The sequence below is a fragment of the Terrapene carolina genome, unplaced genomic scaffold (genome assembly GCF_002925995.2).
Source record: "Terrapene carolina triunguis isolate 2854851 unplaced genomic scaffold, T_m_triunguis-2.0 Scaffold97, whole genome shotgun sequence".
Taxonomy (NCBI): Eukaryota; Metazoa; Chordata; order Testudines; family Emydidae; genus Terrapene; species Terrapene triunguis.
This window is the reverse complement of record NW_020664448.1, coordinates 4,726,784-4,749,215: the sequence shown is the minus strand read 5'-3', so window position 1 is coordinate 4,749,215 and position 22,432 is coordinate 4,726,784. Positions and strand designations below refer to the sequence as shown.

General features: G+C 40.7%; 1 protein-coding gene across 2 annotated transcripts in view; it reads left to right on the top strand.

Annotated features, from left to right (window-relative positions):
- The window catches only part of RSF1 (remodeling and spacing factor 1), a 127,774-nt gene that overhangs the window by 76,248 nt on the left and 29,094 nt on the right, over nt 1–22,432 (top strand). For both annotated transcript variants that reach the window (XM_026651580.1, XM_026651578.2), the window contains exons 10-14: nt 5,208–5,262; nt 7,320–7,429; nt 13,920–13,987; nt 19,110–19,317; nt 21,218–21,441. In XM_026651580.1, the coding sequence (XP_026507365.1) occupies nt 5,208–5,262; nt 7,320–7,429; nt 13,920–13,987; nt 19,110–19,317; nt 21,218–21,441 (665 nt within the window). The remainder of the gene's footprint in view (nt 1–5,207; nt 5,263–7,319; nt 7,430–13,919; nt 13,988–19,109; nt 19,318–21,217; nt 21,442–22,432) is intronic.

Below are 22,432 nucleotides of genomic sequence, written 5' to 3'. Positions count from 1 at the left end.
AAAACTTTAAAAGGTGGGAAATACAAAAGTTAAGGTACCCCCTAGCAATGTCAACTCTTCCACATAGCTCATGTATAGTATTTTTGCATTCCTAAATGTTCTAGTAGCACACACTTTATTAATGCTATCAGACTTGTCTTCTTTATCACCAGTCTATCTTGCTTTTTAAATTTGCAGCCTAAGTGTTGCATTATTGTTAGTTTTGTAATTTTTACAGAACAGCATGCTGTTCAAATGTTACATCTGTTTTATATGGTGAAAATTACTATAAGAACAAACATTCAACAGTCTGATCCTCCAGCCAAAATAGTCTAGTTTCCTCTTCTACATTTGATTTTTGCTGCTTTTTGAAGCGTCTGATCTCTATTGGTGGGAAAGGCAGGGCAGTAAACTTGATGGCACAATTTTCTAATCTGGCAGGAGTCCAGTGCTGCTTTATTGTGGTATGTTACAGGGTAATCATGGTGAAGAGGGTAGAAATCCTGACACAGTGGTGTTGGAAAAAGTCCAGGGTCCTGGTTTTTATCACAGTACGAGTACAGTTCTTAGCTAAAATGGGAAAATAAAGGTTATTTGGGGCACAAGAGCAGACAGGTGTTAAGACACTATTTGCTGTACCAGAGCTCAACTTTGTAAACCTATGTTAGCTCTTCATGTTTTTTAGTCTTTTCCTTTGGTGGAAAAAGAACCCCCTGAAGGAATTAAAGCTCTCACTAAGAGTACAATGGTCTGATCCTTTGTGTCACTGCAGTCACACTGCTAAGTCTCCTAGTTTTGATTATTTCCCATGCAGCCCAGGGTTTAACTTGGCAACATTCAAGGTTCTCATTGAAATTGGTTTAGCTATTCAGCAACACATCCATACACATCCCCAAAATGGCAGGTTATGGCTAACTTATTTTTAATGAAAATCATTGACTCCGTGGTGGCAATAACAGTTGTGACAAAAATGTAGACTTGGGTCAAAATCTTTCTCCTTCTACTCCAGGCTTACTGAATTTCAGGTTTTTCATTTATATACCTACTAACGTTTATAACCATGTCCTGCCACCAGATGGAAGCAAAGGCCACTGAAGATTTTGCTGATACTGTTTTGCATTTAAATCAGGGGTTCTCAAACCTTGTCAGAGGGTGCACCATATCTTTTGATAGTGTCTCCTGGGACTACTTTCCAGTTCCTGGTCACCTCTTAACCCATGCCCAGTCTCATGGATTGCCTCCTCTCATTCGTAATATTATATCATCCCTGTGGCAACTGCTGCAGTAAATTACACAGAAAAATAATAAAAACAACAAGGAGTCCTTTTGGCACCTTAGAGACTAACAAATTTATTTGGGCATAAGCTTTCGTGGGATATAACCCACTTCATCAGATGCATGGAGTGGAAAATACAGCAAGCAGGTATAAATATACAGCACATGAAAAGAAAGGAGTTGCCTACCAAGTGGGGGGTCAGTGCTAACGAGGCTAATTCAGTTAGGGTGGATGTGGCCCATTCCCAACAGTTGACAAGAAGGGGTGAATATCAACAGAGGGAAAATTATTTTTTGCAGTGACCCAGCCAATCCCAGTCTTTATTCAGGCCTAATTTGATGGTGTCAAGGTTGCAAATTAATTCCAGTTCTGCAGTTTCTCGTTTTTGAAGTTTTGAAGTCTGTTTTTGAAGTTTTTTTTATTGAAGAATGGAGACTTTTAAGTCTGTTATTAAGTGTCCAGGGAGATTGAAGTCCTCTCTTACGGGTTTTTGAATGTTACAATTCTTGATGTCTGATTTGTGTCCATTTATTCTTTTGCGTAGAGATTGTCCGGTTTGGCCAATGTACATGGCAGAGGGGCATTGCTGGCACATGATGGCATATATCACATTGGTAGATGTGCAGGTGAATGAGCCCTTGATGGTGTGGCTGATGTGGTTGGGTCCAATGATGGTGTCCCTTGAATAGATATGCGGACAGAGTTGGCAACAGGGTTTGTTGCAGGGGTTGGTTCCTGGGTTAGTGTTTTTGTTGTGTGGTGTGTAGTTGCTGGTGAGTATTTGCTTCAAGTTGGGGGGCTGTCTGTAAGCGAGGACTGGCCTGTCTCCCAAGGTCTGTGAAAGTGAGGGATCGTCCTTCAGGATAAGTTGTAGATCCTTGATGATGCGCTGGAGAGGTATTAGTTGGGGGCTGTAGGTGACGGCTAGTGGCATTCTGTTACTTTTTTTGTTGGGCCTGTCCTGTAGTAGGTGACTTCTGGGTACCCTTCTGGCTCTATCAATCTGTTTCTTTACTTCCCAAGGTTGGTATTGTAGTTTTAAGAACACCTGATAGAGATCTTGTAGGTGTTTGTCTCTGTCTGAGGGATTGGAGCAAATGCGGTTGTATCTGAAGGTTTGGCTGTAGACAATGGATCGTGTGATGTGGTCTGGATGAAAGCTGGAGGCATGTAGGTAAGTATAGTCGTCGGTAGGTTTCCGGTATAGGGTGGTGTTTATGTGACCATCGCTTATTTATACGGTAGTGTCAGGAAGTGGATCTCTTGCGTGGACTCGTCCAGGCTGAGGTTGATGGTGTGGTGGAAACTGTTGAAATCCAGGTGGAATTCCTCAAGGGCCTCCTTTCCATGGGTCCAGATGATGAAGATGTCATCAATGAGAAACTGCAGAATTGGAATTAATTTGCAACCTTGACACCATCAAATTAGGCCTGAATAAAGACTGGGAGTGGCTGGGTCACTACAAAAAATAATTTTCCCTCTGCTGAAAATCACCCCTTCTTGTCAACTGTTGGGAATGGGCCACATCCACCCTAATTGAATTGGCCTCATTAGCACTGACCCCTCACTTGGTAGGCAACTCCCATCTTTTCATGTGCTGTATATTTATACCTGCTTGCTGTATTTTCCACTCCATGCATCTGATGAACTGGGTTATATCCCACAAAAGCTTAGGCTGAAATACATTGGTTAGTCTCTAAGGTGCCACAAGGACTCCTCGTTGTATTTACAGATACAGACTAACACACGGCTACCCCTCTGAAAAATAATAGTACGAGATAATGTATATGTAGGTTCTTTTAATGCAGTTTAACAGTTAGAGATAAGGAAAGCCAGTACATCTCCATGGCAGGCAGTTTGAGAACTCCTAGTTTAAATGTTGAGCTTTCATTTGTTCCTGCTTGGTAAGGAAGGTACACGCTATTTCATCTGCCTGTTTAATATAAGACCTTTGCTACAACATTGCAGGCTCCATCCTTAATGCTGTTTTTTTATCCCCTAATTTCCTACACAACCTGTTGGGTTCCTGACTGTCAGAATTAGGATCAGTACTTGAGACCTTCTCTAGTAAAACCTGGTTGAATTTTACTCTTCATTCCCTTGTTGTACTTGATTTTTTTGCTTCATAGGAAGTAAGTGGAAGAGGCAATGAATCCCAGTACAGAAGAAAATTTGATGATTATTAAAGCTTTTACATCTGTGTTCTCCCCTTTAGCAGCTTCTTCTCTTGCATCAAGAGATTATTTTTCAAGCATTTTCCTTAGTTTAAATCTGCTAGACAAATGATGAAGCAATTTTCTCTCCATCCACCCAGGTCTCATAGCACTCAGAGGGAGAGAAAGTTTCTTTTTGATTTATAAGGTTAGGGAACTGGCACTGGGATAGAAAAGTAAGTACTTTACTTTCAAATAAAGCCAAAAATGTCAGTGCAGGTGTTACCCTACAGTAATATAAAATTTTGACAGCATGTGGCCTCGTTACTACAGCTATTGGAGAACTATCCAGAATCCACTTTACTGTTTTGTCAGCTTTCTTTTAAAAACAGTATTTGCTGCTTTTACTTAAGAAAAAGATTGGACATACTCTTTTTCTGCAATCAGTTCGTTAGAAGGATATTGAGAAAAGGAAATCTTATTCAGATGTCCAGTCATAAGAATATTTGAAAATCTTGATCTGCTACCAGACAAATGCAAACATTGGGAAACATATTTTCATAGATAGATGCTTGCAATTGTGTACATGTGTATATATATGTGCTCCAAACTAACACATGCAAATATAAAGTTAATATGCATATCAGATATTTGTGCATATGTGTGAACAGTTAGGTGCATAGACAATGCATGCAAATGTGATTTGCACATGCAGTTGCTTACTGCTAACTTTAAAAACTGGTTCTGATTGACAGTACAGTCGTCCAGGATCTGTTTCAGCTCATAAAAACACATAAGTCTAGCCCTTTGGCCTTAATTCTTGCTTTCTGTTTTAACAGTACAGTAGAACCTCAAGAGTTATGAACACCTCGGGAATGGAGGTTGTTCGTAACTCTGAAATGTTCGTCATTCTGAAGAAAACGTTATTGTTCTTTCAAAAGTTTACAACTGAACATTGACTTAATACAGCTTTGCAGCTATGCAGAAGAAAAATGCTGCTTTTAACCATCTTAATTTAAATGAAACAAGCACAGAAACAGTTTCCTGAGCTTGTCAAATCTTTTTTTAAACCTTCCCTTTATTTTGTTAGTAGTTTACGTTTAACGCAGTACTTTACTGTATTTGCTTTTTTTTTGTCTCTGCTGCTGCCTGATTGCGCACTTCCAGTTTCAAATGTGGTGTGTGGTTGATCAGTCAGTTCGTAACTCTGGTGTTCGTAACGCTGAGGTTCTATTGTAGCAATGCTTCATGGAATACTGTAGTGTGGAGATGAAGAAGAGCTATTAGGTTACATCTAGTCCATCCCCTGCCAGCATGTAATTGCTCTCTACAGTATATTTCTTAGCATATTATATTGTCTGGTCTACATTTAAATTCCTCAAGAGATGTGGCTTCCCTTGGGAGACTCTTCCACAGCCTAACGGCTCTGTTTTTCTAGATATTCAACAGTTGCTTTATTTTCTAAATTTTGATCTGTTATACTAGTTACCCTCCCTCATACCACAGTAACCCATTCCTCTCCTTCCTTGGTGTCTGTTCCCTTCAGACATTTGCAGTTGTCTGAACACCAGTTTCACGTGTAAAGGAAATTGTGATCCTTCAAGACTTAGGAAATAATACCTACTAACTTTAATCAAGGTCTGAAAACTTGTATTTTGTAGTGAAACAACTCATAGGGCTGCTTCTGCGGAACTGCATGAACAGTTTTGAATGATACTGATTAGATCATTGTTTTAAATCTGTACCATCTTACAAACAGGCTCCTTGTGAACTATTTTTAATTTTCTTTCTCTCCCAAGGAAAGAGCGATTGGTGTATGTGGGTATCAGTATTGAGAACATCATCCCACCACAAGTAAGTTGACTCAGCTTTGTTCTATTGTTCTTTCATTTCGTAAATGTGTTTACTGCAATAAGTGACTTACTTCAGTCTGTTTCCAAAAAAAAAAAAAAAAAAGATACTAACATAAGATTTGCATAATTTTTAAAAGGAAACTGTCAACATTGTTTAGTAGTTTCATTTGGTAAAATTTTGAACCTATTGTGTTAAGCATATGCTTAAGTTCTTTGCTGAATCAGGGCCTAAATACAGTTTTACGGCTCTATATTGTAATTTGCTGTTTTGTGTATTGATAATGAAACTAATTTAAGTCCTTTTAGTATATCTAGCTTGATGAAAAAATCATTTCTGGACTGCTCCAAAGAGTGGCTTCACAAAGAAATTGCCCACCCTGCATCATTACTCAACAGTCCCTATGTGGTCACAGGGAACGGGACACCCAAGTGTTAGGAGTGGCAAATGCTCTTTCAAGGCAAAACATTAATTAACTGGTAGAAGGGAAATTAATTCAGTGGCTCACATTTTAGCTGGTGAGAGTGTAAGAATTAGGCAAGGATATTAATTGCTGTTGCTTTATTTTGGGATCGAGAAAACCTGTTCAAATTTTAAAAGCTTAAGCTTTATGAATAGTGCTAAGTAAAATACTTCACAGGCAATTAAGACATTATTTACCTTTTTCAATTCTGATGATCACTTTCCTGATAATTGATAGGGGAAGTCAGTTAGGCACCCACAAAGAAATTTTGTTCTTTTTAAAACTACACTGTTAAATAAATGAGCAGCTCTTCATTTTTGGTGCCAATGTAATTTGACATATTGGGACTTCCTGAAATAAGCCAGTTGCTGTCCAGAGTTCACTTTCTCTGCAAAAAGCCTACAATAACAGTGTTTTGATTTTGGTTTTTATATTCACAAAAGTCAGAAAATTCAAAGTTACGGTGCCCATAGCATCCATAACTTCTCTCCTACTATAGGAAGGATCTTCTGATACTGGATATTGTATTAACTGTTTGTCTTAATACAAGTGTACATTGAGAGTTACAATTGTCGAAGGAGCCATAATTCTTTGCATTGCTTTGCTTTTGTGTCCGCAAGATTTCAGCCAGAATGTTGTAGCAAAAATTTATTGACCTTCCCCTTTTTTTTTTTTTTCCAGAATGGGAGAAAAATGTTTTGCTCCTTCAGAGCTTGTGCTTTTTCCCTCATAAACTCATTTCAAAGTGATTTTTTTCTTATGCCTTCCTAACGGATGATTTAATCCAGGCCCAGTAAATGAGCTTTTACATTTAAACTTGTTCAAACAATAAATGTCAGGTAGACTTTTCCACTCTTAACTCATTATGCTAAAACAAATTTTCTTCCTCCACACTTGGTTAACTGAGAAATGGCTCAATGGGATTTTACCAAACTTAAAAAAACAAAACACCACAAGCCTCTTTCTCCCCAACAAACAAACCACCACCACACCTCTTGATAAGAACAAAAAATTCAGCCCAAAGGTCAATTTTTATTGAAAACTAAGGCTCTGGAAATAATGGCATAGAATTAAAGCCCTGTCCAGAGTGGGACTGAAACTGTACCATAAAAAGGTATGAAACGAGTGGGGACATAGTTCTGTATAAAAAGATCCATATTATCAGCTGTCTAGAGGAGGTGATCAATATGGTACACACAGAAAAAATCCCAGTTTACAATGGCTGCAAACACTTGTTGGCAACGATCTTGTTCAGCTGTAGCATGGACAAGGCCTGAAAGTGTCACCTCAACTAGAAGAATAATGTCACTACTGTTACTGTAATCTGCATCCTCAATCCAGATATTTACGGGATTCTGTTGCCAGTAAATCTTGCCTTTGTTATGTATTGTACCACAAAGAGAACTGGGTACCTGTGAACTAGGTACCTGTATATAAGTCAGCCACTTGGGAACTTGAAATGTTTTGCACACACCACGTATCTGTTTGACATGAAAATAGACAATTCCAGCTCAGTCCTCGTGAATCTTGAGAGGGGAGACAAAGCTATCTGATGTCTGCTCCAGCATATTTAACACTTGTTGTCATACTTCAACAGGAGCCAGAAATACCAGAAAGTCAGGAAGAAAAGAAGAAAGATTCCAAAAAGTCAAAATCAAAACGGCTTGAAAGGAGGTCTACAAGAACACGGAAATGCATAAGTTACAGGTAGGCAGCTTGTTCTGCAACTGGAGAATATTAATAATATATTGCCATTTCCTCTGTCCATCCATTCACCTGCTTCTTAGAGAGGGTACTTTTATGGTTAGCCAACTGATCAAATTATAGTGTCTTCAGTCTTACTTTTGAATACTGCACATGATTATCAAGCACAGAGCAAAGGTGCCACTTTAGGTGACTGACATGTAAGAGCAGATACACGGTGTTTAGCCAAGTGATATGGGAAATAGAGCCATCTTAGAAATTACTTTATTCTTATTGCAATGTATGCAAAATACTAATGCAGGCCGATGCATCTGTTCTCCCCTCTAATGGAGGACTGACTAATATAAATATCTGAAAGCTTTGCGTTCCTATTCCTCTTTTCCTGTTGCCCCTTTCCTCTGTAAATATCTGAAGGAATGTACAAATGAAAACCTTACCGCAAGAGACAAAGTGAGAAAAATGAACTTTACCTCTGCAGAATAGCTGGAAACAAAATAGTCATGTCACCAGTGTTTCCAGACAGTTATTGCTAACAGGTTCATAAGATTTCCCCTCCCCGCTCTTCCCTCCCCTCCAAGTATGTTCTAGAACTGTGCTGTAGATTACTTACTGAAGTAGTCTGTAGTACAGCATAGTTAGTACTGCTTTTAAGTGATCAATGTCCCCGTTGGCCCACAAGGAAACTGTTTAAAACCCTGCTGGCAACAACGATGTTTAAGCCAATAACTAATTTGGCTCTCCTCTCAGTGAGTGATAGGGCATTAGTATAACATGATGAATTTGCCAGCATGGTGTTCACTGAGCACTCAGGAATTTTCTCTTAATTAACTGTAGATATTTTTCGGTACCTCCTACTCCTGGGGGAATTCTGCGCATGCGCAGAATTTGTCCCCCTCAGATTTCTTTGCTTCCCCGCAGAAAAATGACTTTCTGATGGGGAAGCAAAGGGAAGCCACAAGAGCGATCATGTGACCCTCCCCAGCAGTATGTTTCGGGTAACCAGGGCACCCAGCAGAGAGGTAAATCACTGTGTGGCAGCAGGTGGGACTGGGGAAGACCTGGCTGGTGGTTCTTACCCTATGCCGGGCTCAGCTGCTAGTCCCGGCAGGGCTGGGGAGGACAAGACTTCCTCTTCCCCTGCATGGCATTCGGGACCGTGTCAGACCCACCCCCAGATTTCTCTGCTGGCTGTAGGAAGCTCTGCAAACTCCCCCACACTTCCTGCTCCTCATCTGCATGGGGAGGGATCACTGTACAGGGAGCTGCTCCCCCATCCACCCAACCCCCGGGCATCCAGACACTCTCATGCTCCAGACTCTCCTGCCAAGCCTCACCATCCCCCCCCATACCCAGAACCCCCCCTGACAAACCTCACTCCCCCTGCACGTGGACCACCTCAGCAAACCATCCGCACCCAGATCCCCACCCTACTGAGCCCCAACCAGCTGCACCTGGATCCCCACCCCACTCCCCCAGCATCTGGACCTCCCTACTGAGCCCCCCACACTCAGACCCCCTTCCAAGCTCTATAGACCCCACCCCCCCGAGCCCCAACCACCTTCACTTGAACCCCCCTGCAGAGTCCTATTACCGTTGCACCCAGAACCCTCCAACAAGCCCCTGTGCCAGCGGATCCACCACTGAGACGCTTGCACCCAGATTGTCCCACACAGAACCCTCTAAACCTACACCTGGATCCCCCCACATTAAGCCCCTCCACACTTGGATTCTGCCTTGCTGAGCCTGCCTGACCACACCTGGTACACCTGGCACGGAGGGGCAGGGCCCTGGGGTGTTTCTGGGGCAGGCCTGGTCCTTGCGTTGTATTAGGATTGGGTGCAGCCTCACTGCTGAGTCTGTGTCCCGGGGCGGAGCTGCACAGTGATCTCTCACCTTTGTGCAGCTAGCGGCTTGTTCTCCCCAGTGCCATGCTGGAGCCTCCACATTTATTTGACAAATAAAATTTGCAGAATTTTGCAGAATTCTAAAATATTGTGTGCAGAATTTTTTAATTTTTTGGTGCAGAATACCCTCAGGAGTAACCTCCCTTAGTTAACACCAGATGCCACACTGAGGAAAATGTCACTGATGGTATACAAAATTCAATATCGCTTGTAAGAGATATGATGCTAAGGGCAGGTTTTTATAGATTTCTGTCATGTTCCTGACAGTTGAGGCAGTCACTGACCCAGGGGAAAATGTTTTTGCCTGTAGGGTATTTTGACAGTACTGCAATGGGTTTATAAAATCCTGCGGGGCTAGTGATTTTTACATGGAAATAATTTGTTTCATACAGTATTACATTTGATACTCAGTCTTACTATCTGAAATGACAGACAAGTATCTCTTGCACAGTACATCATAGATGTCTTTGAGTTTGTGAATGTATTTGTGTATGTGTGTATTGTCTGTACCCGACTTCAAATTCACACATATACAATGGAAGTCTAGTTTGTGTTCATGAGAACTGTGTAGCCCCTCCTTCAGTGAGGGGAAATAAACCCTAAAGTCTCATTTTGTTCACAAATGAATCTATAAAATGTTAGTTCTGTTCAGATACCTGCTTTCTTTGTGTCTTTGGAGTCATCGGCATCACTTATTGATGAACAGGTTAATACAAAATCAACACTACTGAACTAATAAAACTGCAGAAGAGCCAGCTGTCATCTGTTATGCCTCATATATGGAAAGACAATTGTCAGCTAGCACTTGATTCCAAAATAGTTATTAGTAGTGACATGTGGAATGGAAAGAATAGCTTAATTATTCCAAAGACAAAATGAAGCGAAAAGATTTTTGTTAGAAGAAAATAAACTTGTTTGGAAGTACCTTAGAATAAACCTCACAAAGGTGTCGTTTCAGAGTTGCTTATTTTACCATAAATGCACTTTAAAGGTGACATGCAAATGTGAGGATTTGCTTCTTTATGATGTACAAAGAAGGCCAGAAATCTTTTGTTATGAAGAAAGCCTGGTGGTTTTCACTCATAGAAATATCAGAAATATTAGGAATAGTTTTCCCTGTTTTGCATGTAAGGTACAGAATGAGGATCTCTCTCATTCATTCAGTTAAGGGCTGAACCTTTATTAAAAGAGGTTTTCTCCAGCTGTTAAGCATTTAAATTAAAAAAGATATGTGGAAAAACAAAAAAAAGTAGAATTTTATCTGTCTGAATAAAATTTTCCAGACAATTAATCCAATTTCATTTCCTTGTATCTGATGTCATAGGCCTACTAGCTTTTTTTCTCATCCATAGTGTCTTCCAGGGAAACCAACGTAGACAAGACCTGAATTTCCAACTGAAGAAACAAAACATAATATCTTTTTAAACAAAAACCCTCCTGTCTTCTTTTGTACATCAAACCAAAGAGGGAACAGACCCTGTTTTCTTCTATTTGCAGGTTGCCTTTAAATTGCTTTCTCCATGTACAAAGTCACATTCAAAATTGTAAAGGCTTCTATAGCAAAATTACAAAATATGAAAAAAGAATACTTTTGCTTTTGTCCTTCCAGTTTGCTTTACAGCATAGTTCAACCTGTAAATAATAGCGACCGTAATATAATTAAATTTAACATCCTTGTCTGGGTGGGAAAATACCAAAGAAGTCCACCACAGTAGCATTTAACTTCAGAAATAGGAGCTATGCAAAATGAGGAAGCTAGGTAAACAGAAAGTAAAAGGTATAGTCACAAAAGTGAAATGCCTGCAAGTTGCATGGAAACTTTTTAAACTCACTGTAAGAGAGGCTCAAATTAAATGCATACCCCAAATTAAAAAACATAGAGGACCAAAAAAGTGCCAGCATGTTTAAGGTAGTTAGGGAAAAGTAGCTAAAGGCAAAAAGGCATCCTTTAAAAATTGGAAGTTAAATCCTACTGAGGAAAACAGAAAAGAGCATAAACTCTGGCAAGTCAAGTGTGAAAATATAATTAGGCAGGTCAAAAAAGAATGTGAAGAGCAAGACTCAAAAAGTAACAACAACTTTTTTTTAAAAGTACATCAGAAGCAGAAAGCCTGCCAAACAATCAGTGGGCCATTGGACAATTGAGGTGCTAAAGGCGCACTCAAGGATGATAAGATTGTCATGGAGAAGCTAAATGAATTCTTTGTACCAGTCTTCACTGCAGAGGATGTGAGGGAGATTCCCACACCTGAGTCATTCTTTTTAGGTGGCAGATCTGAGCAAATGTCCCAGATTGAGGTATCAATAGAGGAGGTTGTGGAACAAACTGATAAATTAAATAGTAAATAAGTCATCAGGACCAGATAGTATTCACTCGAGTTCTAAAGGAACTCATATATGGAATTATAGAACCACTAAGTGTGGTATGTAACCTATCACTTACATCATTTTCTGTACCAGATGACTGGAGGATAGCTAATGTGACACCAATTTTTTAAAAAGGCTGCAGAGGTGATCCTGGCAATTACAGGCTGGTAAGTCTAACTTCAGTAGCAGGCAAATTGGTTGAAACTCTAGTAAAGAACAAAATTATCAGACACATAGATGGACACGATTTGTTGGGGAAGAGTCAACATGGTTTTTGTAAAGTGAAATCATGCCTCATCAATCTGTTAGAATTCTTGAGGGGGTCAACAAATATGGACGGGGTGATCCAGTGGATATAATATACTTGGATTTTCAAAAAGCCTTTGACAAGGTCCCTCACCAAAGGGTCTTAAGCAAAGTAAGCAGTCATGGGATAAGATTTCATGGATCAGTAACTGGTTAAAAGACAGGAAACAAAGGGTAGGAATAAATGGGAAGTTTTCAGAATGGAGAGAGGTAAATAGTGGTGTTCCCGAAGAATCTGTATTGGGACCAGTACTGTTCACCATATTCATAAATGATCTGGAAAAAGGGGTAAACAAGGATGTGGCAAAATTTGCAGATGATACAAAACTACTCAAGATAGTTACATCCGAAACTGACTGTGAAGAGTTACAAATAGATCTCACAGAACTGGATGACTGGGCAACCAAATGACAGATGAAATTCCATGTTGAAAAATACAAAGTAATGCATATTAGAAAACACAATCCCATCTATACATACGAAATGATGGGATCTAAATTAGCTGTTACCACTACAGAAAGAGATCTTGGAGTCATTGTGGATAGTTCTCTGAAAACATCCTCTGAATATGCAGCAGCAGTCAAAAAAACTAATAATGTTAGGACCCATGAGGAAAGGGGTAGATAATAAGAGAGAAAATATCATAATGCCACTATATAAATGCATGGTACGCCCAGACTTTGAATCCTGCATGTAGTTCTGGTTGCCCCATATAAAAAAAGATATACTGGAATTGGAAAAGGTACAGAGAAGGGCAACAAAAATCATTAGGGGTATGGAACAGCTTCCATATGAGGAGAGATTAAAAAGACTGGGGACTGTTCAGCTTAGAAAAGAGACAACTAAGGGGGATATGATAGAGGTCTATAAAATCATGACTGGTGTGGAGGAAGTGTTATTTACTGCTTCACGTAACAAAGAAGGAGGGGTCACCCAATGAAATTAATAGGCAGCAGGTTTAAACCAAAAAAAGGAAGTACTTCACACATCACACAGTCAACCTGTGGTTCTAGTTGTAGGGGATGTTGTGAAGGCCAAAACTATATAAGCTCTTGAAGGATAGATACATCAATGGCTATTAACCAAGATAGTCAGGGATGCAATCCCATGCTCTCTGTGTCCCTAGCCTCTGACTGCCGTAAGCTGGGAGTGTACAGCGGGATGGATCACTCAATAATTGCCTGTTCTGATCATTCTCTCTGAAGCACCTGGCATTGGCCACTGTTGGAACACAGGATACTGGGCTAGATGGACCATTGTTCTGACCAAATATGGCCGTTCTTATGTTCTGTCAAATGAAGAATTCTGTAAAGCATATATTATGAAAATGTAGGTAAACTACCCAATTTAGAAGTTTAGAGAGCAGAAGTAGTGCAATATGAAACACACACACTAGCAATCAAAATTCAGACAACTTGACTACTTAACGTGAGACTTGTATAGACACATCTGAGAAGGCTGTCCTGAAAAACAAAGATGCATATGCCATCTAAATTTAAAAAAAAAGTTTGGCATAATCAATAAGCAACTATTTCTTGTGAAAATTTTTGCTGAAATACTTATAAAACAAAATATTCACATTGTGGTTTTTGAATTCAGTAGCATACCCTGTAAGAAGGAAGTGTTTTTGTGAATTTATCTAAATTATTAGTAAGTCAGCCCAGGTAGTAATATATATCCATCCTGCTAGAAGCTGGAAATGCTCTACGTATTTTTTAAAAACCCATTGAGCATCTGTCTAGTACACTATGAATATGTATGATGTTTTTCTGATTATTTTACCACTTTCCTCTCCATTTTGGAATGTCTGAAGCACTCTGAATTCTTACAGCTATTTTAGATTTTGAAACATGACTTCAAAATATATCTGAACTGTGCTCTGTTTCAAAGTAGTAAATAAAAGATACTGTTTTTAGATTTGATGAATTTGATGAGGCAATTGATGAAGCAATAGAAGATGATATCAAGGAGGCCGATGGAGGAGGTATGTTTTTATTACTTACTATTTGTATAGTTAAAATGGTGACATGCTGGGCTGGTATGACACACATTCTATTACAATGCCAGAGGGAATGCATGTAGTTCTGACCTTTGATACCTCGTCTGAATCTCTGCATAGCTTGAAATTTTTACTACTGCACTATCAAATGGAAATTGCTACTGTATTTGCCTGGTTGTGGGGCAATGGGTATCATGTGTTGGAGAGTCCATGTAGGGAAAAATCATGTTGCTTTTGTTAATGATAGTTAAGTTCAGTTTTTACTTTTTTCAATATCTAAACATAAAACTGGGTGTCAAGAACCAAACATTTTATAATTGCTCCCTAATTTTGGATGGCCAGATTAGGAAGCCACTGGGTGCTTCTGGTATTCAGTACCTCTGGAAATTGGGCTCATATGTGTTTTCACATTGAGGTGCCCAAAACTAGTCAACATCTTGAAAATGTTGGCCCTAATCTTGGTCAGTACTTCCCTACTGCGCAGATGTGTTGTGAAACTTTATTCATTAATGCTTGTAAATCTTTGTGATCCTCAGATGGAAGGAGCTAATAGTAAAAAAAAAAAAAAAAAAATTAGAACGAAGTTAGAAAATTATAACTTAATCTTACTATTCTAATCTGTCTTTCTTTTTCTTTTGTGACATGGTGAAGAGCTGAGGGACAGATTTTTTCCAAACATGCCCAAGGGATTTAGGAGCACGGTGCCTATTGCCTGTCAGTGGGATTTGTGCTTCAACATCTCTTGCGTGTTTAAAATGTTCAGATAATCCCTTGCACCTGTTCTTTTTGAATCCCCAGAACAATACCTGTTTTTTCAAAAACCCTATGGATGTGCACAGGCACTCTGAAAACCAGGCCTGATTATTTATTTATTTATTAATTTAGATTTAAAGTAATAAATATACTTATTCAAGGCTCTAAGGACCCTAACATAATTAGTAATTCAATAAATACAATTAAATTAAGTCTTAAAAGCATTAAAATGAGTTCCACAGGAACTCTGCCTGCCAGGCAGCCACCTCCTTTCATTTAGGAGGTATACCATCGGCTTTCTCTAAAGACCCTGTCATTTGCAGTGTGCCCAGAAAGTCACCAAATTTGAGCTGTTATGGACTGAGTGGGGGAGCAGGTTCCAGAGTCTCAGAGCCCTCACAGAGAACACTCCATCAGCCACCCCTTCTCTTTTATAATAAGGGAAATCCAGCTCAAACGCCCCTGCTTGACAGACCACAGCTGTGTCAGTATGGCCCAATATGTGACTAGAGCACATCCAAAGAATGGATGTGCAGTTTTGGCTGTGTGCACAGTACAGGGATTATCTCTCAAACTCACCCTACCAAATAAAAAATAACCCCAATTTATCCTGCCATGGCACTCTGGGGGCCACTTGTCTCCTTCCATCGCCCCAGGTGCCTGTACAGCCCCTGCCATGTATGCGGCAGGAGGTGACTGCCCAGGAAAGAGTCTACCATCACTTACTTCTTCATCAGGCCCTCAATGCTGTCTGGATCCTAAAGGGAAAAAAAGAGAAGAAAATAATTGGGTTATCTTTTAACTAGGACTTGAGGCTGCAACCTCTACTCAGCCCTGGCTTTACTGTGAGTGCCACTTCTGCAAGGCTCAGTCCCACCGAGATAAAGACAACGAAACAAAATATTTTTAATGCTAAAGTGGTATCTACCTACTGGAGCACTTCCATCCAGACATGGTGTTACTTATCATGGGGAACACCCTGAGCCTTTAGGACCAGTGGTTAGGACAGCAGAGGAAGTGACCATGCTCCATCATTCTCATATGGTGTTGTGTGAGGGTATAGGGCCTCAGATTGTACCCTACTTATAGATAGCACATGTCACATCACTTGAAGAAACCCTTTGATGGTTGGGATTGGGATAGAAAGGGTGGATAGAAATGGGATGGGTTGGGTGGATAGAAAGCTGGCTAGATCGTCGGGCTCAACGGGTAGTGATCAATGGCTCTATGTCTAGTTGGCAGCCGGTATCAAGCGGAGTGCCCCAAGGGTCGGTCCTGGGGCCGGTTTTGTTCAATATCTACATTAATGATCTGGAGGATGGCGTGGACTGCACCCTCAGCAAGTTTGCAGATGACACTAAACTGGGAGGAGGGGTAGATACGCTGGAGGGTAGGGATAGGATATAGAGGGACCTAGACAAATTAGAGAATTGGGCCAAAAGAAACCTGATGAGGTTCAACAAGGACAAGTGCAGAGTTCTGCACTTAGGACGGAAGAATCCCATGCACTGCTACAGACTAGGGACCGAGTGGCTGGGTCGCAGTTCTGCAGAAAAGGACCTAGGGGTTACAGTGGATGAGAAGCTGGATGAGTCAACAATGTGTCCTTGTTGCCAAGAAGACTAATGGCATTTTGGGCTGTATAAATAGGGGCATTGCCAGCAGATCGAGGAATGTGATCATTCCCCTCTATTTAAGATTGGTGAGGCCTCATCTGGAGTACTTTGTCCAGTTTTGGGCCCCACACTACAAGAAGGATGTAGAAAAATTGGAAAGAGTCCTGTGGAGGGCAACAAAAATGATTAGGGGGCTGGAACACATGACTTATGAGGAGAGGCAGAGGGAACTGGGATTGTTTAGTCTGCAGACGAGAAGAATGAGGGGGGATTTGATAGCTGCTTTCAGCTACTTGAAGGGGGGTTCCAAAGAGGATGGATCTAGACTGTTCTCAGTGGTAGCAGATGACAGAACAAGAAGTAATGATCTCAAGTTGCAGCGGGGGAGGTTTAGGTTGGATATTAGGAAAAACTTTTTCACTAGGAGGATGGTGAAGCACTGAAATGGGTTACCTAGGGAGGTGGTGGAATCTCCTTCCTTAGAGGTTTTTAAGGTCAGGCTTGACAAAGCCCTGGCTGGGATGATTTAGTTGGGGATTGGTCCTGTTTTGAGCAGGGGGTTGGACTAGATGACCTCCTGAGGTCCCTTCCAACCCTGATATTCTATGATCCTACTGTGCTAAGGGCCATAGAAACATATACAGACGTAGTCCCTGTCCTGAAGGCCTTACAGTCTCAGAAGACAAGCAAAATGTTAAGTGGAGAGGGAGACAAGGTGGGGGAGGTAATATCTTTCATTGGACCAACTTCTGTTGGTGAGAGACAAGCTTTCGAGCCACACACTGCTCTTCTTCAGGTTTGGGATTGTGGACGCACGCACGCACTTTGTGTTATATCAGTATACCCTGACTGCTTCTCAGCCTAGCTATCTAAACACTGGCTGTTAAACACTGTGTTAAGCTAATGTTCCCACTACTTATTTCCTTGTGGTAGGGCCTGTGTCACCTCCTAATCAGCCAGTTTTCAAAAGTAGTTCCCCAGTCAGGTTGAATGTGATGGGGTGTGCAACCACAACCCACCTCTGGCATTCAGTTATGGTAATTGTTTGTTAGCACATGCTAATTACTGGTGCATAAGTGGTTGGAATAAAATAAGCCGGGAAGAAGGCCTATTGATACAGCTGCCTGGTGACTCCCATCTCCCTTGGCAGTCCTTTATAGATGATTGCCAAAGAAATCATCGGGACCTACACCATGATCTGTAAAGAGCGATGGTGCCATTGATTGATTGACTCTCACATCTCACAACTACGCCTTTTGTAGATATCTTGCTACCAATTCAAATCTAGTCTCTCCAAAACAGGGCTGCTCATCTTTCCTCCTAATCCCTCTCCACTTCCTTCTCTCTCTGGTTATCACTAAGAACTCTGCTACCGTCCCTTGTCTCCCAAGCTGCTAATGCCATCTCAGACTTCCCAACGCTCCTTCACCCACACCCAGTTCCCTCACTAAGCCTTGTTACTACTACTACTTTAAAATCAGTGTGTTCTTTCATATCTCTCTCTCTCTCTCTCTCTCCGCCACTACAACACTTATCCATGACTTGAGCATCTCTCACCTTGATTACGAGAACCATATCTCTAATTTTCCTGTCTCACCTCTTCCCCCACCGCACTCTTCTATTCTGTCAATAACAGTACTTTTAGTATTAGTACTGTTCCTTTTCAATTATTCCAAGCATGTGTCGTATCCTTGAGTCCACTCTCTAGCTTTCCTTCAGTCCTACATCATATTCAGACTTCTTGTCCTCCAAGAACATTCATAATCTTGTTTTGTGCTTGTGTGTCCCTGAGTTTGTCTTATGGCGCAGCATTTTAATATGTTCCTATCAGATCAGTGGTCCATCTAGCCCAGTATGCTGTCCCAGACAGTAGCCAATATCCGATGCTTCAGAGGAAGGTGCTGGCATTCCTGTAATGGACAATTGTCCAGTAACCTGCCCATAGGGAAACTTCTTTCTAACATCCCATGGCTAAATAGTTGCTTTGAGCCCCCCCCAAGTGTTAAGGATTATATCCCTTCCAAAATATACTCTATATCAGTGGTCCTCAACTTTTTTGTGGCCAGTAGCACATTCATGTTTTCAGAAGTGTGTGGCAGGCGCCAACAATTTTTCAAGGCTTATTTTGTATTTGTACATTAAATGATACAAAAAACATCATATTTAATATTACATAATATATGAATCCAGAGAGAAGCCGCGAGGACAGAGAACACTGGCGCCCGCATCCCCGGAGTACTCTGTCCCCAGCAGGTGCAGGGTCCTGGCTTCTCTCCCCCACTGGGCCCTAGGTGGGCCCCGCGCCTGCCAGAGACCGAGAACACCGGCGCCTGCAGACCCGGAGTTCTCTGTCCCCGGCAGGCGCGGGGCCGCAGCTTTTCTCCCCTGCTGGGCACTAGGTGGGCCCCGCACCCGCCGGGAACAGAGAACACCGCGCCCGCAGCCTGAGTTCTCTGTCCCCATCAGGCGCGGGGCCGCGGCTTCTCTCCCCTGCTGGACACTAGGCGGGTGCACATAAATGCCCCAGCGGGCACTGCGTTGGGGACCACTGCTCTATATAATATAGCTGTGGATGTAAGAAAGCTGGGTTCAAGAAATTGAGTCTTGAATGATGAAAAGGGTCTCCTTTATAAAAGGGAAGTTGAAATTAGCAGCAGGATGGGAAGGTCTCTGTGAAGTTGAATGAAAAATGCTATAATTAACTTGCAGCTTATTTTCCCTTTCTCCCACTAACACAGGTGGTGGCAGAGGCAAAGACATGTCTAATATCACAGGTCACCGGGGAAAAGACATTTCCACCATCCTAGAGGAAGAAAGGAAAGAAAATAAGCGGCCACAAAGGGCCGCTGCAGCACGTCGCAAGAAACGACGGCGACTGAACGACCTCGATAGTGATAGTAACCTGGATGAGGAAGAGAGTGAGGATGAGTTCAGGATCAGCGATGGGTAGGTAGCTGTTAAACTACTAGTCTTGGCTTATTAACCACTACAGGTTTCTGTGAACTTACGATGCCACTGGGTTGTCTCTTTGTGGTTTGAAGCTGTAAGAGTGGGTTTTCTGTTAAGCCAGGTCTAGACTTTGAATTTTTATTAGTCTAACTCTTTCAGTTAGGGGTATGTGGGTTATTTATTTATTTATTTATACATAACAAAAGTAGTTACATTAGTGAAAGCCCTAGTGTGGATACATTTATATTGGTATAAAGGTGACTTATACCCATATAGTTGTGTTTCTTACTGTATGGGAATTGCAGTGCCAGTATAAGGCATCTTTCTGTTCTATCAATATAGAAAATCTAGTCACAACTCTCTAGTGTAGACAAGACTTCATAGATATCTTAGAATGATGAAGTACTGATAGACTGTAAGCTACCAGAGATGAAGCTTTAAGAAAGCTATAGAAATCAACTTTTGATTTTTAGCATACTACAGATTTGAGGTTCAGAAGCCAGCAGAACTAGATGTGGAGATCAGGAAAAGGTAGCGTTTACCCTCTCAAGAACATGAAACCTAAAATGTTAAATACATATTAAGCAGTCTGATTAAAAATCCCTTCCCCTTCTGAATTGCTCAACTTTCACTTTCTTGGGATGCTGCCATTTCATTAGTTCTCCAGTCATCAGAATCCTCCAGAGCAGACAGACCTGAATTTCTAATGTTAAATATCCTTTCAGTCCTTTTTTATGCTTTCTAAAGACACACACAACGGTACAAGACCTCTTTTTCCCCCTCTTTGCTGAGAGTCTTTAAGGCTGACACTCTGTTCATTACCCCTCTTGTTGTGTTTTGGAACTATCTCTATTTAAATCTCTTCAGCTCCATTTTCCACATGTGATTGTGTTGAAGGTTTTTCAGTGGTTGAGCAAGATGTGCTGGAACTTTCCTAGTTAGTGAATTCAGCCTGCAAAAATCTCACTGAATTAGCACTTCATTCATCTGTCACATTGAGTCCACGTATTTTCAACAATAATCTCTACTAATTACCTGTTGGATGTTAGATTAGAGTTCCCATTCAGATATGGGAGTTGGATGCCTATTACTGTTGCATAAGAACCTTTTTTTTTCAGGTAGGCTGCTTAACTGTTATAAAAACTCAGCCAATTTCTATATGACAGTAGTACTGAAAGACCAGTAATATAAATCAATGAATTAGAAGTTTATCCATAAGTGCATCAGCTTCAGGGATATGATTCTTTCAACTCTCACAAGTGAATAGATTTGTATTTGGTCAGTGCTTGAATGAGAGATCTCAAGGGAACACCTACTGTAGGTGAAACATGAAACTATTTCACAGATGGTGTTCTGCCTGAACTATTACTGAACCAGTATGACAGAAGGCACTGTAGGTGTGAGGGTGCCATATTTCATACAAGACACACAAACTGAAGTCCTGACCATTTGTGGGTACTTAAGGAATGTCTCATAAGAATAGTGGTGTTTATCCTGAAGTCCTGGGCCAATTAGAATTCAGCTTAAATAAAGCCACCTGCAGTTTCAATTGGATACAGCATTTGAATTCACTTACTGTCCTAATCTACTGTGTAACGTTATATTCTGTAAAGGCACCTTCAGGTATGCAGCAGGTGTTTAATTTCAGTGTTGGGTATGTTGATCTCAGCATAAAGATTTGGTGCCTCACATTAGTTTTGAGAATATTCATTCGTTTTTGTGAAATGCTCTGAGGATCTCCAGACAAAAAAAGATGTAGATGTTATTTCAATAATACATTTCTATATTTATTATAAGCTATATTAAATATATCTAACTCTTATATGTTACAGTATTTTAGTCCATTTGTTTCAAGTATCTCTCTTTTGGCTGTAACCTTTTTTTTTTTTTTTAACAGATCTCAGGACGAGTTTGTTGTATCAGAGGAAAACCCAGATGAAAGTGAAGATGATCAGCTGTCAAACGAAGACAGTGATACAGAGTTCTGTGCCCGTAGACCCAGGCGACACCACTCCAGGCCAATGAGACAAAGCAGGCGGTTACGAAGAAAAACAGTCAAGAAAAAATATTCAGAGGATGATGAAGAGGAAGACTCTGAGGACAATTTAAGTAGGGAGTCTGGTAAGCTTAACTTTTTCAGAATTAGCTGTTGTGTGTCAGAGAAGAGGGCCCAAGCAAAAGGACGGGGGCTTACAAACTCCTGAGTTCTAATCTTGGCCTGGACATTGACTTGGCTATATGAATTCAGTCAAGTCATATGTCATCTGTGCTTCTAAGGTTCTAGCTGTAAAAATAGGGCTAATGCTTTTGTAATAGAGGTGTTGTGATAGTTAATTGGATGTCTCTGTGAGTTACTTTGGAAATTAATGGAGATATCCTATCTCCTAGAACTGGAAGGGACCTTGCAAGGTCATCGAGTCCAGCCCCCTGCCTTCACTAGCAGGACCAAGTACTGATTTTGCCCCAGATCCCTAAGTGGCCCCCTCAAGGATTGAACTCACAACTCTGGGTTTCGCAGGCCAATGCTCAAACCACTGAGCTATCTCTCCCCCTGAATGAAAAGTGCCATGCGAGTACTGTTTTTTTTAATAATTGTGTTCCCTATTTAAGGTTTTCACTTGGTCTGGAGTGTTCTGTTCAAAATACACAAAAGGAAATTAGTGTTGAGTGCTAGGTTCTTTGGGTCACATTCATTTTTAAATGTGTGTTTAAGTTATGAGGGCAAAACAGGCAATTGTATGCAGAATTTGCAGATTCCTAATGTTTCATTTCCAGTTGCATCTCTATTTGCGTATTTTGTGTGTGCACAATATTTTTTTAAACTTAGCAGGAAAAGTAGTTCAAAGAACTATTTAATTGTGTCTACTCAGAGATCTGCTGATGCCTCATGGAAAACTTTGAAAAGCCTATTGCTTAGAGAAACTCAATCCCTGACTTTTAGTAGGGAAGAATAATTTCCTCAACTGCAGGAATTCTTGTACTATGATCTATGTTAGACAAGAGGACAAAGTTAAATTACAATAGTGATCCCTTAAGACTTTATAATCTATGAATCTATGGTTTTGATATTTCTCTCTTTTGAACTTTAATTACTAGGGACACTTGCATGACA